This window comes from Heterocephalus glaber, unplaced genomic scaffold (genome assembly GCF_053883595.1).
Source record: "Heterocephalus glaber isolate CG9 unplaced genomic scaffold, H.glaber_assembly_v1.0 deba00001538, whole genome shotgun sequence".
NCBI classification, from domain to species: Eukaryota; Metazoa; Chordata; class Mammalia; order Rodentia; family Bathyergidae; genus Heterocephalus; species Heterocephalus glaber.
Window position 1 is genome coordinate 36,522,069 of NW_028258333.1, and position 18,657 is coordinate 36,540,725.

Here is an 18,657-nt window from a genome sequence, read left to right on the forward strand (position 1 = left end):
AGTGGTAATTTAAGATTTTAAAAAATATCAACAGTCAGATGAGACAAAGGGGCAAAGGGTAACCTCTTCTCTCACCCCCACTGTTATTACACAACCTATGCCCCACTCCTGACCACATCTATGTCTTCACTCCTTCCCCTGAGAAGCTCCATCCTACCTCAAAGACACTGGGGAACGTGCCTGATTCTTCTCCCCAAACATCAATAATACAAATGATCAAAGGTGGCCCCCACTTCCTAATGCTCCAAAACTACAGACTGAGTTGCTTGATCCCCCAAAATACTCCTTCCTGCCCAAATCCTACTCCTATTTATCTTATCCTATATACACATGATGAGTTCATGACATACCAGCCCCAAATATGGCTGCAGCAGGCAAAAATTTGCCTCCTCAAATATGCACCTTTGGCATATGGATTGCCCTTATACTAGCTAGCAGACACAGGAATGACTCAGGAAAGTTGCCTTTACATGAGGGAAATTTACATCTATAAAGTAAATCTCTATTAGCAGGGGTGTCTTCCTCTTTGCATCAGGAAGAAAAGAAAAAGAAATCACTAAAGACTTTTGTGTCAATGCTGGGTATTGAACTCAGGGACTAGCACATGCCAGGCAAACCTGTCCCAGTGTGTGTGGCAATCAGCCACACCCAGCCCCCACTAGGGGTTCTTATCCACAGGGAAAGCATTGATCCAACTCTGCATAGGTGTTTTTCCTGGTCATCTCAACCCAGCCCACCTTGACTCTGTACCCTTCTTTCCTTGTTTCACCAAATATTTAAGCCTGAACTCAAAGACGATTCTTGAAGTCTATTCTAGAGATTTGCTTATTTCTGAGTTATCTCCCAGATATTTATGAAGTCTACGTATTATTAAACCTCTATTTTCCCTTATTAATTTGTCCTTTATAACAAGGAGACTCAGTTAAGAACTATAGAGAACAGAGAGAAAAGTATTTCTTCCTTCCCTCCACACCTCTTGGTTTTCACCAAAACACTACTGCCCAAATTCATCAACATCTCATTGGCGAAACTGGACTACATGGCTTTGCCTACATCTAACGATGAAAACCACCTATAAAGGAGGAATATTTGTCACAAGTGAGTGATTTGCTACAATGGGCCACCAAGCTTGAAGCTCATCTCCTAAAGATGAGTCTCAGAGACTGGAGCACCTAAATATAATAAGAACAACTGCCACAACACCCCAGCAAGAACATCTGCTAGATCTGCTACCTGCACCACCCAAGCTGCCCTTCATCTTCCAAACCACTTGTTTCAACAAGTTTTCTTTGCTATTGTTGATGTTGTTGTTGTTTGCCATTTCATGAGACATTCCATATCCCACCAACAAACTGAATTTTTGTTGAAATTAGTCAAAGTCCATTTTTTCACAATCAAAGAACCATAAAATTCCACACGTGATTTTGCACTTATGTGTTTCAATTTTGTTTGTTCTACCGCCACAGTTTCACTCAAGGAGGCTTTCAGGACAAAGACTGTAATCTTTCATCTTCTCTGTCTGTTTCTGCTGCCACTGTGCAGTATACATGCTTCTGACTTACTGCTCAAAGATAAATGATTAAATTACTCTACATTCACTGCCCTTTCCCCTGATTTTTAAAACTGGACATAGATTTTGTATAAATCAGTTGAGAAAATAGACCATTTTTTGAGTTCCTCCAGTTATCGGCCATTATGAAACAACTTCATGAAAATGATATTCAGAATCTACTGATCTCTAATCTTAGATCCTAGTGGTAGCTAGTGCATTAAATAACTAGAAAGTTAACCAAGATCCTGCATTTCCTAGGTTGTTTACAAATTGAGAATTTGACTGTTGCCAGGAGTAGCAGGAGTTCCTGAGCTGGTCAACATTCCTTGGGTTTCCTTTAAGAGGTGAGATTTTTTTTTTTTCTTAAGGCAGCTTAAAATGCATTATATGAGAAAGGTATGAACAAGTTAAGGGGAAGCCACAAAGGAAGCGGACCAAGTCCCAAAATAAATGGCAGGAATAGAAAGCTAAAAATACCAACAGGGAAGTGTGCCACATCTGTAGGGCTCCCATGCATTCTCCTTTGTACCTTTTTGTTTCAGGAGCATACTAATAATTGTTTTGAGATTTAAATAGAACACTATTATTTGTTCTTTAAAAATAGTTGATTCTTTTGTAGATTTGTAAGCATTTCAAATGATATTAATCGAATTTCCACATTGCTATTTACCTTTTATGTATAACTTCAAGTTTACAAAGAAGTTGGTTGCTTTTGTTCAATCTCTTTATCTATGTATCTTAAGTAGAACGCATAAAATATTTTAAATATTTTAGTCTTGTAGCAACTAATAGTCAATAAAATACCAATGGTACCTTGGTTCAGAAATGCTTTTGTTTGCAATTTGGTTTGCAAACAGAAGCATTTGGCAAAATTTTGTTTGTTTGCAAATTCTGCATCTGATGACAAACATTACCTCAGCCATCTTTCCCACACAAACACACATGTAGCCACCTTTTTCAAAATCATAGAAGAAAGTAAGTTCATCAACCAAGGGACCACTGTATTTTAAGAACGAGGCTGGCTTCTATACTAGTGCAAATTATTTGTCATCTATGGGAAAGTTTAATATATGGCAGACATAATAATAGGATGCAATGCATACCTAGAGCATGTGCAAAGACTCTTACCCCTGTTCACATAAGTCATTACCCACACTTTACACAGAGGCTACTGAGGGGAACAAGACTGGAGAAGGCATCTGAAGTAAAGAGGAGTGGCAGAGTGGGTTAATCTTGATTCCCTCTGACTAACAAATGAGAGTCCTTTCCTTAAAATAGGCTATGTGTGGTTAAATTTGAGCCATCAATAGGATTTTCATTGCTTGCTTACTTGCTTTCTCAATCAGTATTGCTTCTAAGTCTTTAGAAGACTCGCAATTGGATTCGCACTTGGATTCCACACCTCCCACAACTAATATGTGTATCATTCCTCCCGGGTACAAAGTTTATCATCCATTATGCAATCAGCCATCATATTATTATGACAATTACTTTTCTCCCTTAAGAGAAGTTTGTTATGATAGATTTTAAGAAAATGAATTATCTAATACAGGGAACTGCCTATGTTGAGGTCATCTTCGAAGTGTGTTTAATTATCACTTCCAAGTTGTTAATTCCTGTTTTCTCTAGACACAACAAAAACAGGAAATATTTACCAACTTCACAGGTGTAAGGAAATACTTTAAAAACCCTAGTGGCCTGAGCCACCTGCTTGTAGATGGCATTTTTGTGCAAAGGTACAGAAGGTAAATTGTAATTTAAAATGTGCACTTTATATATACTTTCTAAGAATTCCTGGGCTTTGCTTCTGTTGAACCAAAGATTTGTTCATTTATGTTGACATTACATTACCTTGAATGATGGATTCAAGATATACAAAGTCTGTTCCATTTATTTATAAACTTGTTTGTACACTAACAAATTAACCTTAATTAAAAATTATTTAGATCACTAAGCTAGCAATACAAGATGACTATTGTATTTTCAATGAAAATACAATAAACGTGAATTTTTCAGGGAAGCAAAATCTTGACATATGTTTAAAAAAATAGCTGCTCTCTGCTAGTCATGCTGGCACACACCTTTAATTCCAGCATTCTGGGAGGCTGAAGCAGGAGGATCACAAATTTGAGCCCAGCCTGGGCAACCTAGCAATGTTGCTACAATGTTGAGACCTTGACACAAAATAAAAAATAAAAAAGGGCTGAGGATGTAACTCAGTGCAAAAGCCCTGAGTTTAATCCTAGTACTGTGGAGGAAGAAAAAAAAAGCTGCTCTCAAATTAAGGAAAAAGGAGTCATGAAATCTAGGAGTCTGCATTCTGATTGTGGTTTAGGCAAGCAAAACAATGTGTGTTCTATCCAGCAACCAAACACCAGAACCAATTACATTGTCTACTACCATATAGTTTGGATCTTGAATATCCCCAAAGATCTATGTGTTACAGAGTTGGTCCCCAGCTTGATGCCATTGAGAAATGGTGAAAACATTAAGAGGTGGGACCAAGTTGGAGGACTACCAGTCATTGTGGGTGTGCCCCAAAAGGGTCTGTGGAACCCAGTCTCTTCCTCTTTCTCATTTGCATCCCAGCCATGAGGTGGATGGTTGTGCTATGCTACATGCTCCCACCATGAAGGCTGCCTGAAAGCAATGAGTCCACCCAGTGAAAGAATCAAACCCTCCAAAACTGTGAACCAAAACAAACCTTTTCTTTTTATGAGTTAATTTATCTCAGGCTGTCATAGCAATGGAAATCTAACACATTGTTTCTTTCTCCTTTGGAGTGAACACATTCTACAACAATCACTACACATCTATGGACCTCATCACTTTTAGTGACTACGTTCCATTTCATCCTTGGCTATACTGTCATTTCTTTAGCCAGTAACTTATCAATGACCTTTTCAAATTATTTACAACTTGTTGTAGATACATTTTAACATACTTAAGAAACAAATGCTCTTCAAGTAAATAAAGTTTCTTTCTTACTGCAGACTGTCTTTCTGTTCTTCCCAGACAACCTTCTATAGAAAAATGCTTACGTGCCATGCAGGTTTCACACCATCCAGTTAGGCTTCCATGCCAACCTCTCCGTGGACATTGCTTCACTATGGTCTCCAGACACTGCCTAGGGATTCTTCAATTCTATTGTTTATCTTGAGGACACCTGACATACTTGGTCACTCTTCATGAAAATTTTTGTTTCTATGAGAACACATTACTTGATTACTTCCTCCTCTTCTACTACTTGTTCCTGCAAAGTCTCCACAGTTTAGCATGAGGTTTCTCTGAAATTTTTAACTCTGTCTACTGCTTTAAATAGTTAAGAATCTTCAAACAAAAAATTAAGCAACTAGTTAAAAATATAGAAATGCATTCTTTTGTAAAGCTAATAATGATTGCTTTAGATCATAGTTTAGCTCACTTATAGGAAAATATGTATTTCCCTACACCAGTGATTCTCAAAGTATGGTCCCTGAACAATAGCTTGTGCGTCTCCAGGGAGCCTGTTGAGATAGAACATTCTTGAGTCCCACCTCAAACCTACTGAATCAGCAATTTGTGCCCTAGCAAAGCCCCCAGATAATTTTGATGCATGGTAGTAGTTAAGAACCACTGTTCTACAATGCACCCGTGGGCTGGAGATTTAGCTGAGTGGTTCCGGTGCCTCACAAGCGCAAGGTCCCAAGTTCAATCCACAGTACCAAAAAAAACCCCAAAAACAAAAAATACAATGCACCCTTTTCAAGTGAGGCAAAAGTTTAGTGAGTAGGATAACTGAGGGAGAATCACAAATAATTCTCTCTTTAAATAGCTGTGTGATGTTAAATTACAGATATAAAGCCCTTACTCCTAAGGAGATCAAGGTAAAAGGAAGGAATATCATGCAGGAGGAAACAAAATTTTTCCCAAATTGCCTGTCACAAGAAATGACAACTTACTCTGGTTACCATGGGAACTATTGTAGCCTTTTACTGCCACTGGTGATGTCCTGGTGGTTGAGGGAGAAGCACTCCCTGTGTTTATTGCCAGGAACAACCCTAGTTGTCAGATTCACCGACCATAGTATAGGTTTCTAGTTTTTACAAGCATCTCACATATCAGTAGGCAGGATAAAAAGCAATCAAGCAGGAAAGGGAGTTGACAGATGAGAGGGAGGGAAATGTTTTTAAGTGGCCACTACTCCAGGGGAGACAGAAAGCCTGTTACTTGCTTCATCCATCCATCTATCCATCCATTTTTCCTTTCATTCCTTCCCATAACTATCCCTGCTGTCATCCATTCATCCATCTTTCTATTCAGTCTTCTACCTATCTACCCATCCATTCATCCCAGAAATATTTATTATATATTGGGTTGATTTCTCTCCAATTATCCAATGAGATTGGATGTCATCAGAGAACACTGGCCTATGGCATTTTCTTTTGCATCTCCAGTGTTTCCTAGAATGGTCCATTGGAATGGAGGAAAAAAATCTTAGATTTTTTATTTATATTTCTTAATTCATCCTCTTAAAATTTCTATTTTGAGTGTATGTCTCACATTGAATGTAATATCCTAACACTATAGTGTGTATATAGCTTTAAATTATATGCTCCAAAAATTGTGATCAAAAAGTATGCAATCCAGTGCATTGAGAATCCAAAGATTGTTGGAGACCACTGGAATGAAGAATAGAATCAGAAGACTACAGAATAATGTAGAAGAGACAAGTGCTAGTTTTGGGGATGAAGAACTCAAAAAGCCCCCAGTAACATGAAGTTGGGCAGCTACAAAACACGCCTGCAACTCAGAGTGGATGAGTCCACCTTTATTTTGCTTTACTCTCCATGTTGTATAGGTGGCTACTGCAAAGCCAGGAACATGTGCCAGTTTTATCCTAGTTTAGTTCTTGTTCCAGTTTCCACAGAATCCAAGGAGACATTGGATTAAAGTCTAGGATTCAAGCTAAGACAGTAGATCTTTAAGTAAATTCACTCCCTAAAAACATGTTCTGAACTTCATTGCACACAAGTGAAAGTACAGGTTTCACTGCTTTCTATTTAATTCAACAACAATATAGAGACTTTCATTACCATAAATTGGTATCCTGTTCATGGCCAGTTTCTACCATCTTAAAAAAATTTTATCTTGGCAAACCAGAGATGTTTTTCCTTACAGACACAATTTTTTAGCATTTTATCAATTAACTTAATACCAGGTGTGATCAAAAAGTACATGAATGTTTAAATTTTAAAAATTTATTACAATAAAAGACATATTGCTATTAATTTCCCTCCACATACTCTCCCCTTTCAACACACTTGTCCCATCATTCTTGTCATTTTTCAAAGAAGTTCTAGAAGCCCTCTTTCATGAGTGTGTTTATTTGTGCTGTTGCAGGTACTGAATTGATTAAAAACATTTACCTTTCATGGACATTTTGATTTTAGGGATGAGCTGAAAGTTGCTCCAGTCCAGATCCAGTGAATAACATGGATGAGAACATAATGGACACATCAAAAATGTTTTAGGAGCCTGATTTTCTGTTGGATGATACTCAGCGGCAGCTTTTACCGTATTGTTTTTATCACACTTCATAAAGACGTGAAAGATGACTTCCAGAACTGCTTCAGAAAGTGTCAAGGATGATGGGATAAGTGTGTTCAAAGTGAGGGGTAGGGAGTATTTTCAAAGAGATTAATGACATTGTGTCTTTTACTGTAAGAAATAATTTTATTTAAGCATATATTTGATTACCCCTTGTGTATTGCCGTAATTTGCCCAAAAGACTGAGTGAACATATGTCATTCTTGGATATGATACTCTCAGACTTCAAAACTGGAGATTAGCCTTCTCTTCAGAAGTACTAAAAGGTTTGTCTTTGGCTACTTTTTAAAGTGTAATCACTTAAAAAATTAGAAAATAGGGCCAGGGATTTAGCTCAGTGGTTCTGCCTCCTGCCTTGCAAGCGCAAGGTCCTGAGTTCGATCCCGGGTACCAAATGAAAGTAAGACAGAAAGAAAGAAAGAAAGAAAGAAAGAAAGAAAGAAAGAAAGAAAGAAAGAAAGAAAGAAAGAAAGAAAGAAAGAAATTATATGAAAATAAAATTCTAGTGTTAATTGTGAGAGAGAATATGAATAGGATACCTAAACTGATCAAAGTGGAAAGAAGTCGACAATTTTAGCTCTCTCACGTGCAGCTAACAACTGAGATTTAATTATTTGGCATTTCCTCACAAAACCTAGGGTGCCCAGTAGCAATTGAATGGCAAAGTATCTACCTTCAAAGAAGTTACAGTCCTTCTGGGCATGGTGGTATGCTTCTGTAATCCCAGCATTCTGGAAGGCTGAGGCAGGAGGACTGAAAGTTCAACCCCATCCTGGGCAATTTAGCAAGACCCTGTCTATACATACCTACATACATACATACATACATACATACATGGCTGGAGATTTAGCTCAGTGCATAGGCCCTGGGTTCAATTCCCAGTACCAGAACAAAATTAAAATCCAGAAAGAGAAAGCAAGTTTAGTATCTTGATGCAATACAAATCATCACAGTCATCATGCAGTGACCTAGAAACGATCACTTCAAGGCTTAGCTCTATAGCCAATCTACGACTCCAAGTATTTATTTTTTGTTGCATTAAAAAATTAAAATTTTTTAAACAGATTAATAAAGACAGAAGTAAAACTCTATAAATGGATGAATATATAGGAATCAATTTTTTTAGGAAGATCTAAAGAATGAGTAGACCAAAGATGTAAAGCAAAGAAACAAATATTCTGGCCCTTTGCATTAACAGAAGCTTATCTGTGGCAGGAAACCCAAGTGAAATGCTCATCCTTTAATGTACATGAAAGAGGTCTTATTCACTGGGTTATAAGATTTAACAATTTAAAGAAATCAGTAGACATAGAACAGCTGTGTCTTATTTTTTATTGAACAGTAATAAATTTGTCCTTTTAAAAGCTTATTCTGCGTACATTCAAAGATTCTCCCACACATACATTCACAACTCTGTTGGAAAACTTCAAGAATAAAATATAGGTAAATACTGAAATAATTCTTAAATAAGTTCTTCATTCCAAATAAAATACTTCTGCAAATATTTCCTAACAGCATGTAGTATACCAGTTCTGTTTGGGCTAAGATCCTCCCAAGCATACTCTTGATTCCACTTATCAATCAAGTTTGAAAGAAAAATATATGAAAATAAATCATATTTTAAAGTTGGCATGTTACCAGCTGGAAATTGACTCTTCCAAACATCTTAAAAAATTATTCTATACTTTAAATTTACATTTTATCTAAGTAATGGCATTTTCTTTCCAGTAAATTTCTTCTATTACTCATTTTTTGGTATTTTATAAATCCACAGTGACTAAATTTTTCTAGCTTCCTCTTATGTTTACTACTGTTAATATTACTATAACACAGTGTTTGAAAATCTTATAGTTATACCTTTCTAATCATTTAAAAAATTAAGTTCATTTCATCAAGAGAGTGATAAACACAGGTATGGAAGATGACTTGTACTAACACATTTTTAATAAAAATATATAAATATTTACCTCCACCCTTCCCCATCCCCTAGTGAGCAGAGACCTTCCTAGCTATATCTCAGAGGTGGTATTCTTCAAACCACTTATGGAAGTGTATGTTTGCTCTCTGCCTTAGATCCATCCATCAGATCAAGGGGACCTGAGAACTACATTAGCAGCCCTTTAAAACTGACCTCAGTTCAAGGTTGTTACTCAAATCCCACTAGCTTCAAACATCCCACTTTCTCAGGGGGTTTTTGACTTTTCCCAAAGTAAATTACAATAACAATAATTAAATTCTATTGAAGCTACCACAAGGACAATCCAAATATTATAATGCCTCACCCTCATCCCTACCATATGGGCCATATGCAATTTTATGGATTTTAAGTAGTCTTGTTTCCTGTGACTGTATCCACCCAAGTTATACTTGATCTCCAAAAATTACACACCCATATGCTATAATCTAGATAGTTCTTAAAATATTGGCTGGGTGCTGAACAATCACTAAGTCAGAGCCTTCCCTTAGAAATCCCACCCAGGATCAACGTGGATTTAACCATTTCATTACAGGAGACCGAGCAGCATTCTTTTTCACAATCTCTTCTGTCACAGAATTTCCATCTCCAGATGCCATGTCACGATCTGAAATAGGAAGAAATACAGATCATATCCAAATATCTGTAACTCATTGATTAAGCAGAGTTTTGTTTTGTTCTTTTGTTATTGAGATTTTTTTTTTTTTTTTTTGGTTCCAGGGATCGAACTCAGGTCCTTGTGCTTGCAGGTAAGTGGCAGAACCACTGAGCTAAATCCCCAGCCTGTTAATGAGATTTAAAATAATAATTTTAATAGAGTCAAGATTCTATGGTAACTACATTGAACTACTCTGTATTACTTAGCACCTTCTAACTTTGGTAAGATAACACCCTCTTAGATTATTTCACTTTATTATTTATCATCACCTGACATTATCTTTTATATGCGTTTTTCTTTTTTCTTTTCTTTTTTCTGTATTATCCTACTCCACCATTAGAATCCTAGCTCCATAAAGGCAGAGACTTTCTTTCATTTACTGTTATATCCTAGCACTTACAACAGTGCCTGGAACTCAGTAAGCACTTAATAAATGCTTATTCAATTACAAATACTATAATAGATCTCTAGGTAAGATTTTTATACTGACAAGTATAGAAGAGGATTTGCTTTTTGATGTGAGTTCAGAAGGCAGACCAAAGGGTAGAACTTTCATAAAGACAGTTCTTGCTTTACATACAGAAAAAATACTGTAATGATTAGAATTTTCTAAAGAAAAATTTTAGAAAGAGAGATGTGCTTGCTTCAGCACTGCAAACCCTGAAGTGGAATGATACAAGAAGATTAGAATGGCAGGGCAGACAAAACATATAGAGTCATGGAATGTTCCAGCTCTCACCCTCCCCTCGCCCCACTTGTGAACTTACAGTCTTGGGACAGAATAAATTTTAAAATTACCAAAAAAATAAATAAGAAATTTAAAAATGGACAGCTAGGGTCAGGAAGCCCACCTGCCAATAGTGTTGTAGCCGATGACAGGTGGAAAATTGGAGAGGAAAATGTCATGAAATCAGAGTATGAAAGTAACCTCTGGGAAACCTTATGACGGTGAAATTTGGAGCCATTTCATCTGCTTCCAAAGGGTGGGCCCAAAAATGTTTGTGTGGAGGTGACACAAAGTCTGTGGTGCCACACCCCGTCCTGTAGACTAGTACATAAATCCGGGAAGTCTCAAGTAGACTCTGCAAAACTGAGAAGCAGCCCCGCAGGCAGCCTCTCCACCATGCCTTTAGAACACACTGCTGTCCATTCTGAACTTGACTAAGGTTTACCAAAATTAACTCTTTTAAATACCCAGGTCAGTAAAGGAAGAAAACTGCTTTTCCCATAGATTTCTAATGAGAATCTCAATACCTAATTTTGGTGTAGAAATATTTTTGTGTAACTTATAATGTAATGCCCACCCGGCAATATAGTATCTGTTTCCAAGGCATCTACGTAGTAGCCAAGATATTTCACGATCTTCAAGCAAACTGGAGAGAGTGATGGGCTCTAGAGAAGGAGACCACACAACAGTGCTCAGAAAAGAGACCGAGAAGTCATAGGGCTGTTGTCCAGCAGGAGAGACACAGGTAAGACTGTAGGGGTCCCTGTGTCCTAGTGTCTTTTAATACATTATGACTGACTATTTCAAGGAGCTCTCATACCTCCCCAGACGTTCCATCCAAGACACCAACAAAGATTCACGAGAGATTCAAATGTCTCCTGGTGAGAAAGGTTTAGGTACCAACTTCAATGAGTGAAGAGTGATGCAAATTTTGCTCCTTTAAAGGTCTTTTTAGCATGTGATTTTAAGAAAGCAAAATAAGACAAAAGAAGCTGCAATACGGGAGGCAGCTAAAATACTGAGACAATAGCCTCAAATCTGGACTCTAAGGAACTAATCACTCAAAAAAATGTCTCGGTCTCAGAAAACAGATCACTTAGGTTTCTAGTTGTGGGAGAGATGTGAAGAAGATAAGTGCCTCATGGGTGGTGGGTTTCCAATTAGAGCTAACACAAATGTTCTGGAACTAGTTGGAAGCAATGATTATACAACACTGTGACTGTACTAGTTTCTCTGAATTGTTTGCCTCGAAATGGTTAATTATACATGAATTTTACCTAAAAAAGAATTCTGTCTTAAATTCCAGGCTTTTGCTTTTCAATAACTATGGAGATAATTCATAAGTATTTACGATATTAATAATGTCTCAGTTTTCAGATAAAAATAATCACAAAGATATTCATGTAATAGGTTAAAAAATGATTTTCATTTTATATTAATGTTTAAGGGCATAGCCATAGTTAAAACTACTAATTTACTTAAAAGCACATTTCCTCCTTTTCTTAAAGTGTTTAAATCACACTCATTTGTAAGAAGGAGGTAAAGCTAGAAAAATCATATTTTTCCAATATTCCATATTTAAATTAATTAGAAGTGCAAAGGACCAGAAATAAAAACTAAATAAAATAGAGTTGGATCACAATTTATAGCTGAGGAGAAAAGATATAATTTTTTGATATTAGCAGTTATTATGACCGAACATGGCTTTTTTTGGAGGGGCTCCATTTTTAATTACTTAAATTTTAAATGTTCCATAATAATTGTATATATTTGGGGAACAATATAATGTTTTCCTTCATGTGTATATTGTAAAATGACAAAATAAAACTAATTAGTATGTTCATCACCTCTCATACCATTTTGGGGTAGTAAAAATGTTGATAATCTACCCTTAGCAATTTGAAATGCATAACACATTATTACTAATTATAGTCACTATTCTGTGTAATGAAGGAAGCAGCTTTAAAGATATGTCATTTTATATGTTTATGTAGTGGTATATGTCATTTTATATATTTATTTATTTTTATATATGTCATTTTAAATGATATATTTTTCAATTTGATAGAGTTCAAGAAGCTTGGCCATTATCAACAAAGATAACCAAATACATGCATAGTGCCATCTTACAGGTTATATATTCCTCACAATCTCATAATCTGTGTAAGAAATACACTTGGATTTATAAGCTGCATATGAATATAACTACAATTTCATTCATTTCCCAAATTTTAATCACTGATACTATTTTTTATCTTCTGCAAAATCCATAAAAACATATACTTGGAATTATTTCATTTAAATGCTCCCAATTGGTTTAAAAGAAATGTTCTCTTTTTTATCTTGACTCTTAAACTTTATCCAGTAAATTCCAAACAGTACATTTTCCTGTAAAGTTGGGAGAGGAACAGTTTTGTCTAGTAAATATATAAAACAGATCACTGAAGAATTTAAGGAACTTTGTATATGTCAGTGGGTTACTTTTTATTACACATTTCTGGTAATCAATTTAATGTATCCTTCTTATACCCTGGATAACTTTATGAGAAATTATAATATATAATTCTCAAAACTGTTAAACACAACCACCACCTATCTTTTCCCTGAGTAAAACAAAGGAAATAAGAGCTTTAAAATCAACATCTTATTCTATACACTGATACCTTTTGAATGATTCAAACTCAGAGTAAGACTGCTGCTGCAAGGTGATACCAGAATCTATTCTTACCTGTGTGAGAAACAAACCTCCTGGTGGAAGATGTCGCTGCTGAATATTGGAAGAAGGGAAATGTCAGACATTTGCCTGTCACTCTGTCACATATGCCTGACTGGCAGTTGCAAGTCTCTTTGCATTCCATCCCGAAGGTACCGTAGGGGCAGTCTAAGGACAGAGGAAGGGTTGAGAGAGGGAGTTGCCTAATGTGTATAAGCCTCCATCCTAGCAGCCCCTGCCTGATAGTGTTAGGATTTAGTTCAAACTCATGGATCAAGACATGACAGACATAGGCATCAGCTCCTAATAGTATTTAAAATATAGAATGCTATATTTAAATCCACTGTATTCACAGACAATTCACTGTTTAAATGTTTAACAAAAGACTTCAAACTAAACAGGGCTAAGAGAGCTATCATCCCGCTCACCATCAAGTAGTCAATCCTCAATCTGCTCCAACTCTTATGAAGTTCTTTATCTGTCAGAACAATAATACAACTTACCTAACTCCCTCAACTATTAAGAGAGCTCACTGGTAAAAATCTCTGCAAAGCTAAAATGTGAGGTGATAATGAACAAGAAAACTCAGAGTTTATATACCCTGAAGACTTGTACACCTACCAAAAACTGGAAACTTTTAAAGCTTCAAAGTTATTATACTTAGACTAAAACATACTACATGGAAATAAAGAGAACAAAGTCATTTATTAAAAAGGAATGGTTTTGGGGCCGGGGATTTAGCTCAGTGGTTCTGTCGCCTGTCCTACAAGCACAAGGACCCAAGTTCGACCTCCGTGCCAAAAAAAAAAAAAAAAAGAATAGTTTTTATGACACAAACAACATCTCAGCAGATTAAACAGTCTTTAAAAGGCAGCAGAACATATGCAGAATATTTATTTTCTTGGCATGAAAGTATCACAGTAGCTATACAATCACATATGGGTAAATAAACAAATTGTGAGATATCTGAGTCTTAGCAACTGAATAGCCTACAGAGTGATCAAGATGGGTATTTATTAAATATATTTTTAAGAGATTTTAAAATTGCTTTTTCTGCCATCCCTCAGATTACAGAAACCCTGGTTTTGTATACTATCCTCTCTGCAGGAGGCAGAGCCCTTAAAAGAGATCCTGAAAAAGCTCTTAGCAGAAAAGCAAAAGAGGATTGGAGTTGGACTGTGTCTACAGTGAAACTTTAGTTTTATTGAAAACTTAAATTTTAGCCAAATTCCAAGTTACACTTCTAATCCTTCCCCTGAAGTGTTGAACAGTGCTAGGCATATGGTAAGTATTCAATTAATATGTGTTGCTAGGTGATTGTTATCTAGGTAACACACTAACAAATATCTGAATACTTAGAAAAAAACATCTGGATCTACAGCTAATGTATTTGGTGCTTACATGGGTGTTCTGCAAAAAAAAAAAATTTAAAATAAAAATTTTTTAAAAAGCTGCAGGAGGGAGTTTGCCTAGAGCAAATGGACTAAGGTTTCTATGGTCTCATTATTTCCCAACAAAAAGAAAAATCTTTAAAACTAAACTCATCAGCAATCTGAAAGATGGCAAAAAGAGCAACCCAAAATATATTCTTAAATATATCTCATTAATATCTACCTCAATCATTCAGTAGAATAATAAAGTGTTAAAAATTTCATGCCTTACAGTTTGGTTCTTTACCCCTATATAATTGTACACTTATAATCACACTTACACAGGCATTTTTAGACTAAAAGCAAAAGCAATCTACTGCATATCCTTGCTATATTATAAGCATGATTATGTTAACCACCACTTCCTCCCTAATTTTCTTATGAAGAATTGTTTTCTTCTCTGATAAGCCCTGTAATGTACAGAAAATACAGATCCTATGCAGTTGAATGAAATATATGTGTGTGTGTTCATGAAAGAAAATGTTCCTTTAATATTCCACCTTATTGGTTATAAGCAAAAATAATCTAAGGAATAATAAAATTCTCTTAAGAAGTCAAGAATGTATTTCTTAACTTTTCATATGTTCTATAGATGAAAAATGATTGGCTTATAAATTAGATTATAAAATAGAACTCATTAGATTAGTTTAATAGGGATATATTCATTCATAAAAGAGTACAGTTGTATTAAATACATAAAATATTAAATTATTTAGAAATTTCCTGAAACATTTTACAATTTTGACAGCTTCTTTGCATTATACAACTGATGAATGGCATTATACCATGTGTTATATCTTAATAATAGCTCTTAATGATGAGATTATAAGGTATCTATTATTTTAAATCACCATTCTTTTGACTCTAAACATTTTAAACTACAGTCACTAAGTTTCAAATAAATTCTACAAGTGTTTAACTGTTTCATTTAATTATAATTTCAATCTGATGAAATTTTCTGTAAGTCTATAAAATAACCAGACTTATTCTTTACTGATTTATATTTCTTTCCATTTATTTTTTTTTATCCTACACCATCTACTAGTTTTCTAGGTAGCCAAAACCCTTATAAACTGGAAAGAAGTATGTTTTGTACTTCAGAGGACTTTTTTGTAAGACTATGAATTATTCTGTTAGATGACTTAAACCCACTGTATTCCATAAAATGCATTAGTGTTCATCAGCAAGATTTGATCTTGAGAAAGGCTGCCCACCCTGCGACCCTTTCAAGATCAAAGCACTAAATCCAGGGGCTAGAATTCACTCCAAGAGGTTATCTAGGGGGAACCTCTGTAATCACAGCCCTGCAGAACAGTGAGCACCTAAACTATTCACAACAAATTACCTGTCAAGTTTCTTAAGTTTTCCAGAAAAAGAGGCAATACAATATTCCACTTCAACTTTCTTTCTAAAATCTCCTAAACATAATGTGTGTAATGCTGCACTTCTTTCTGTACTTTCTGCACACTGGTTTCAGTGGCTGTTTGCAGAACTTTCCTCCTTGCTCTAACTAGGACAACAGCTGTATGGGAAACAGCTGCATGAGATGCATTTTCCCTCTCAGTCCAGAGGAGCAAAGCCACCTCACCTCCCAATCTGGCTAAAAGCCCTCAGGGAGCCCTTCATGGGGGAAAAGCAAGGCGTCACTCTTTACCTTTGCAGATACCAAACTCGTCACCAAAATCATCTTCCTCACTGTAAAATTGACACCTCAGCCCTGGGCCACATTTCATGCCATCCATGCCTGAGACTGTGCGGTAGCAAGTTTCTCCCGGCCCTGCAGCGCACACCTGGCAGCAGCCACAGTCATCCAGCACTGTCCTCTTGCAGCGTTGGTTGCTTCTGCACTCATTATTGTCACAGTGTTCTGGGCAATCCACGGCATACTTGGTGCTCCAGGCCACAGCCAGGTGTGCAGGTACAAGGAGTGTGGTCAGCAGCAAGAGGCTCTTCATGTTTCCCAGCTGGCTCAAGCTCAGCTCCCTACGTTGTGGTCTTCGCTGTGGGAAGCAGCCGTCCAAAGTGGTAGCTGAGCCTCTCTGCCTACACGTTTATCAGTTTTATACACTGGGTTGCCCGTATGCTTCCCCGTCATCAATTTCCTCAGCCCAGCAGCAGCGCTGTCCTCCTGCCAGCCTCTCTTGTTTTAGTTTATGAAATCCAGGATGAAGGCTGGATTAACACGCTGCTGCCATCCAGGAATTGAAAAGCCCAAGCTGATGTCATCTGTTATGTTTAGATGGTTGTTTTGCATGAAGGCTGAAAAACTCACTCACATCCGTCTCAAGGGCTCAAGGACATCTGTGAAGGGGGGATAAAGAAGGTCACATGCCCCCTTCAGGATAGGAATTGTTCTGACACCAACATGTCACTTGGGGTGTAGCATTGTCTCAGAGTCTCTGCAGTCGGGAAGAAAATGATAATGGCATGAATCATCAAGACTGAAGAAGCTTCTGCAAGTAATAGTAGTAAGCATTTGGTATTTCCCCTCAATAAATAGCTATGAGATCATTTGGAAGAAGAAAGAGTTAAATTGTGCATTTTCAATACTTAGAAGAAAGAAAATATTGTGATAGAGATTTTTAAAAGATCCTTTTCCTTCCTCTTACCCTCCTCCTCAAGTGTTATTTCTAAATTAAGTCATGTCATATATATCTAAGTCTATCATGCATGTAACTGTGTTTCTAGTAAGATGTACAACTGCTGCTGAGGATTTGCTTTAAAATCAATACAAAAAGCTACAAAAGAGGTAAGATCCTACTGGCACTTTTTCTTGGTTACTCAGTCCTGGAAAAACTTATCTGTTGGATTTGTTCTGATCCAAACCTCCCTAGAGAGAATGCTCATCCATCACTGAGTCTCCTTGTCCAATGATGGAGTTCACTCAGAGCCCTTCCCCTCATCTCCTGGAATCTATCAGATGCCTTGCTAAAACTGCCAAAGAAGGCAGCCAGCCCAAGGAAACAAAAGAGCCAGCAGGGAAATAGGAACACAGCCCTAGAGAGGCAAGTCACAGGGAAGGAAAAACATTTCTGATCAGGAAATAAGGTCTTCATGCTATGGAGGGTCACAGGGTGTAAATACCACTGGGGAAAACAGAATATCTCTCTTAAAATATTGACTGGACCAAGGCTTTATTAAGTAAGATTTGTGGGACAGAGAGAACAAGATGAAAGGGAAGAAAGGGAAGTTCTTACATGAACCACATGTTGGCTTGTAAGGCCCCCACCCAAATTTGTTAAAATAGAAATAAATCCACTGTCATTTGGTAAATAAACAACCCAGTAAAAGTGAGTAACTCTTGGTTGGTCACAAATTAGCTGCCAGAAATCCATAGGACTTAGCTTCTGTTGAGAATTAATAGTGTTTGACTAGTAACCTCTGAAATCCTTGTGCCTCTGGAAGATAAGGAATAGACACCATTGGATGTGACTTGATGATTGGTCTTTGCAAGTGCAATTTTAGGAGGATGAGTCAGAAACTAGAGTGCAGTGAACTGGGGAATTTGTGAATGAAAGCAAGAGTTTTAGCCTGCAAATTTCCCAAATTTTCCATGACAATCCAATTTTAAATACTCTGTATTCATCCCCCAGAAGCAAACAGGTATGCAGCAGGTGGAATAGTCTGACTTTTTCAACAGCAGATAACATCTATTGAAATCAAATAGTGTGTGCCAAGCACTGTTCTTATCCATTTTACATGAATTAACTCACTTACTCCTCTCAACAATATTATGAAGTAGCTATGGTCATCATGTCCATTTTTGGAATGAGGAAATCGAGTTAGAAAAAGGTTAAATAATTTTCCCAAGACCCCAGAATATCAAAGATAGTCTTGAATCACACCAGTCTAATATCAAAGCCACACATTCTATTGCTTATTACAATACAATCATGTTTCCATGGCCAATTATTCCAATGGCCTGGTTCATAATTTAGGTCTCCCCAGGAAAAGGTTTCTTGTTCAAACTTTGTTGAACACAACTTTATGAGAAGAGAGAGGTTAACTGGACT

General features: G+C 36.6%; 1 protein-coding gene across 1 annotated transcript in view; it reads right to left on the minus strand.

The window, feature by feature from the left end:
• Positions 1 to 8,305: 8,305 nt before the first annotated feature.
• The window catches only part of Esm1 (endothelial cell specific molecule 1), a 139,794-nt gene continuing 129,442 nt past the window's right edge, over positions 8,306 to 18,657 (minus strand). Inside the window, exons 3-5 of the mRNA XM_004848521.4 lie at positions 16,299 to 17,043; positions 13,230 to 13,382; positions 8,306 to 9,723 (exon numbers count right to left, since the gene is read on the minus strand). Of these exons, the coding sequence (XP_004848578.1) occupies positions 9,623 to 9,723; positions 13,230 to 13,382; positions 16,299 to 16,599 (555 nt within the window). The 5' untranslated portion in view covers positions 16,600 to 17,043 and the 3' untranslated portion in view covers positions 8,306 to 9,622. The remainder of the gene's footprint in view (positions 9,724 to 13,229; positions 13,383 to 16,298; positions 17,044 to 18,657) is intronic.